At 45.1% G+C, this 4,141-nt stretch overlaps 1 protein-coding gene across 2 annotated transcripts; it reads left to right on the top strand.

Moving 5' to 3' along the window:
* The first annotated feature begins 25 nt into the window (after positions 1-25).
* RWDD2A (RWD domain containing 2A) lies at positions 26-3,313 on the top strand. 2 transcript variants are annotated; one of them, XM_019729542.3, is made up of 3 exons: positions 26-145; positions 1,048-1,388; positions 2,392-3,313. In XM_019729542.3, exons 2-3 carry the CDS (start codon positions 1,185-1,187, stop codon positions 3,067-3,069), a joined length of 882 nt encoding a protein of 293 aa, XP_019585101.1. In that variant the 5' UTR covers positions 26-145; positions 1,048-1,184; the 3' UTR covers positions 3,070-3,313. The 2 variants fall into 2 exon arrangements, with proteins under 2 accessions (XP_019585101.1, XP_074189347.1); XM_074333246.2 differs by having other exon boundaries at positions 44-145; positions 1,168-1,388.
* Positions 3,314-4,141: the final 828 nt, after the last annotated feature.

The following is a 4,141-nucleotide window of genomic DNA, read 5'->3' as shown; positions in this document are numbered from 1 at the left end:
CCACGCCCTTTAGCCAATCACGGCGGGGGAGGGTCCTCTGGCCCCGCCCCGCCGCCTCGCGGGTCGCGCGCAGCTCGCGCCTGCGGAACTGCGGATCCGCGTTCTGAGCGGGCTTGGGGCTGTTGCCATTGAATGACCAGGAAGGGTGAGGCCCCCGCGGTGGCCCGGGGGTAGGGGCCGAGGGTCGCGGGCTGTCCGAGCACTACGACCGGCAAATATGCAGCCCCACCTCCAAATTTGGGTCTCGGGGTGGCAGATCCCGCGTTCCTGGGAAGTCAGGGATCCCAGTGGTATTGGATGGGGGCTACCATCCCGGATCTGGGGCCTCTGACAAGGTGGCCGCGACCACAGTGAGCGCCACCCAGCATCCTCTTTCGATTCTCGAGGTTCATCTCCCAAACCTTTGACTCGGTGAAGCTTTCTCGTGTCGCCGCCCCTTCCCTATCTCCCCGCCCCAGCTCTTACTATATGTCATTTTATTTATGTTTCTGTAAGAGATCCCCCTAAACCTGGGCCCCTCGGGGCAGAGGCAAGTGGATCCAAATCGTCTGGAGGTCGTATGATGCCTCCCCGGGCCAGTGTGGCTCTCTGGAGAGGCGGAAAGGCCCACCCCGGAGGGGTCTTTGGCGCTAGGGCCGAGGGGGGACAACTGGCATTGGGGGCAGCGGGGCCTTGGAGACCCCAGAACCAGGGGACCCAGAGCTCCGCCCCACCGGCACTGCGGGCCTTCCTCGCCGCAGCGTCCAGCTCCGTCCAAGCCTGAGACCTGGGAGGATTCAGAAGCTGGGCCTCCCAGGCATTCTCATTTTCAAGCTTGCAGAATGTCTGCAGGTGTTTGCCAACCACCTGCAACGGAATAATTCGTAACACTTGTTGAAAGTCCAGATTCCCGGATCTTGGTCGGAAGAGAGAATGGGGGCGGGGGAGGGGGGGAGGGACCGGGAAGCTGAATTTTAGCGAAATATGTTGGGGGGATGTTGTGCATACTAGATTTTGGGGTCTAGAGATAAAGCAGAAGAGTGTAAGTTTTCCTGTTTGTGCCCCTAGTTCTCAGTGCCTAGCGTTCCTGCAAAACTGCTTCCACGCAAAGAGACGTTCGAGAAATTTCGCTTGACACCGCCAAGTGACAAACCCAGTGTCCCTGAGCCTTTCCAGTTTTTCTGGCAGGTTGATTTTGAGGCGACATGTCCTCCGCTTCAATGAAAGAATGCCTGCAGCTTCAGCTACTGGAAATGGAAATGCTGTTTTCTATGTTTCCTAACCAAGGAGAAGTAAAACTTGAGGATGTAAATGCCCTGACGAATATAAAGAGATACTTGGAAGGCACAAGGGAGGCACTGCCACCAAAAATTGAATTTGAAATTACACTCCAAATCGATGAGCCCAAGGTAGGTGTCCTGAGTTGTTTTAATTGTTGCCAAGTACCCAGTTTTTATTGGAAACACTTGGAACATGAGCTTTCAGTCCAGGAAAGAGAGAATATCCCAGATGTATATTTCCTTTACTTGTTTGAAAGCAAAATATGTAAAACATTGGATGCCCTGTAAGTTTTCTTCAATAAACATCCTGAATTTTACATAAATATGCACACCCTTTTCAACAAATATGCCTGATGTTTTTATTAAAAACATCTTGCAATCTTATACTACCATTATTATTTTGCTCACTCATCCAGTGTTTTACCAACCCCACTACTATAGTATGCACTACCTTGTATATATATCATGATTTTCGCAAATCTAATTATTGCCTTTAGCAAAACGGGCTTTTCAGGAGTGAATGAATGTTTCATTGGTGGCCCCCATAAGACCATAAGCAAATACAGATAGAAAATCTAAATACTAGAAATGAATTTACCTTCATCTTCTGATTCATTTATCTCCAGCAACATTAGCAGAACATAGGTAACAAGTGGACTAGGTATTTGAAAACCACTCTTCTAGCTATTCCCACTCATCTTTAAGTTGTCATTCCCTTAGTGGAAACTTCCTGGTTCCCCAGAATGGAATCAGTCCCTTTGGTTACACATTTCAGTACTTTTCCATGGTAATGCTTCTCACCATTGAAGTTAGATATTTGATATATGTAATTATTTGTTTAATGTCTGTCTCCTTAATTAGGCTCTAGACTTCATAAAGGGCAGAAATAGTAGCTTCACTTCTTTATTCCAGCATAGGATAACTAGCACACTGTTGGGTGTTTGACAAATATCAGAATGAATGAATGCCTAAATGGAAGGAATAGGGTATGTAAAGTACTTAGTACAGTGGCACATAGCCGACACTTAATAGTAGTAATAGCTATGATATTTATCAGAATCATCCAGTTGCCATTGATAAACTAGCTTAGGTGATTTTATGGTACTTAAATTTATTTGATTTTCATTTTAAGGTAAAAATCGATTTGCAAGTAACCATGCCTCACAGCTACCCCTATGTAGCACTGCAGCTGTTTGGACGGTCATCTGAGCTTGACAGACAACAACAGCTTCTTCTCAACAAAGGTCTCACTTCTTATATAGGGACTTTTGATCCAGGTGAGCTCCGTGTATGTGCAGCAATCCAGTGGTTACAGGACAACAGTGCCTCTTATTTCCTGAGCAGAAAGCTCCTGTACGAACCGTCGACACAGGCAAAGCCGGTCAAGAACACATTCCTTCGAATGTGGATCTACAGCCACCATATATATCAGCAGGACCTGAGGAAAAAGATTCTGGATGTGGGGAAAAGGTTAGATGTGACTGGATTTTGCATGACAGGAAAGCCTGGTATAATCTGTGTGGAGGGCTTCAAAGAGCATTGTGAGGAATTCTGGCATACAATTAGGTATCCCAATTGGAAACACATTTCCTGTAAGCATGCTGAAAGTATTGAAACTGAAGGAAATGGGGAGGATCTGCGTCTGTTCCATTCTTTTGAAGAATTACTCCTTGAGGCCCACGGTGACTATGGATTAAGGAATGACTACCATATGAATCTGGGTCAGTTCTTAGAATTTCTAAAAAAACACAAAAGTGAGCATGTTTTCCAGATATTATTTGGTATTGAAAGCAAAAGTTCAGACTCCTAGGAAGCTATGAAAAGGCCTATGCTTGTAATTTCACTCTGGTAGCATTTCTATTAATAAAACCAAACTAAAAGGGCCGGTGGCTATTTAGCATCCTCTATGAGAAACCTAGCTTCCAAACTTATCTGGTGATGAAACACATGGGGCTTTTAACTTTGTAACAGTGCAGTCGTGATGTTATCCCTATGTTCTTGTGTTAACTGAAAACTATTTAACTGTAAATTAATAAAACGGTCAATTCAACCCATGACACTTATTTGATTAAACAGGAGTCCAAAGCCCATAGTTAATGTCAGTAGTCAAATGGCAGCTCACAAATATTTAGAGTAACATCTCTCCCTTTTACAATGCAAGCACGCAGATGGCACACCACACTCTCATGATTGGAGATGAATTCTAAATCAAGTTTCAAATGAGAGCAAAGAGAGGGCATGTTTATTACATTTTTTACTTTATGCTAAACCCCTATTTTGAATTTTTTCTTTTAATAAAACTAGATCCTAACTATAATGGCAAAAGGATCACAGTAATGAAGTCTCAAGAATAATGAAGAAGACACGTGCTCTTTGGCTGTTTACGTATGGTTTCTTATCTACAAGGTCTTCCACAGGTGATGCAAACTGGCAGCTTTTGCTCATGTGCCAAGGCAGGAGTGTTGAAAGGACCAGTGTGGATGGCTCGGGACCATCACCTTACTGGGGGAAAATAATCAAGCTCTACAATTTGGTGATAAGTCACTGCCATCTCTTCTGAAAATTCCAAGCTCCACAGGCTTCACCAACTTTTTTCAAAATGAGTTTTAGTGATAACCCCTATTAAAGTAACACTTGCCAAACTTTTTCATTACAAAGTATCTACCCTTCCCCAAGAATTTCTGGGAGTCTCACCTGTATAAGGGGTGTCCTGAGCTGCCTCTCTATAGCATTCTCTGGTTTCCATGGTCTCTCTTTGCTTACTACTGCCCTTTCTCAGGGAGCTCCCTGCTGGCTCCCAGGCACCGCACTGATGTCCTGGTCCCTTCAGGGTGACAAAGCTGGGTGCTGAGATATAGTAACTTGGAGGGGACTGCCTCACT

Source organism: Rhinolophus sinicus, chromosome 2 (genome assembly GCF_057876585.1).
Source record: "Rhinolophus sinicus isolate RSI-liver-muscle chromosome 2, RSI-T2T, whole genome shotgun sequence".
Lineage (NCBI taxonomy): Eukaryota > Metazoa > Chordata > Mammalia > Chiroptera > Rhinolophidae > Rhinolophus > Rhinolophus sinicus.
Note: the sequence above shows the minus strand (reverse complement) of the source record. Positions and strands in the feature narration are given on the sequence as shown.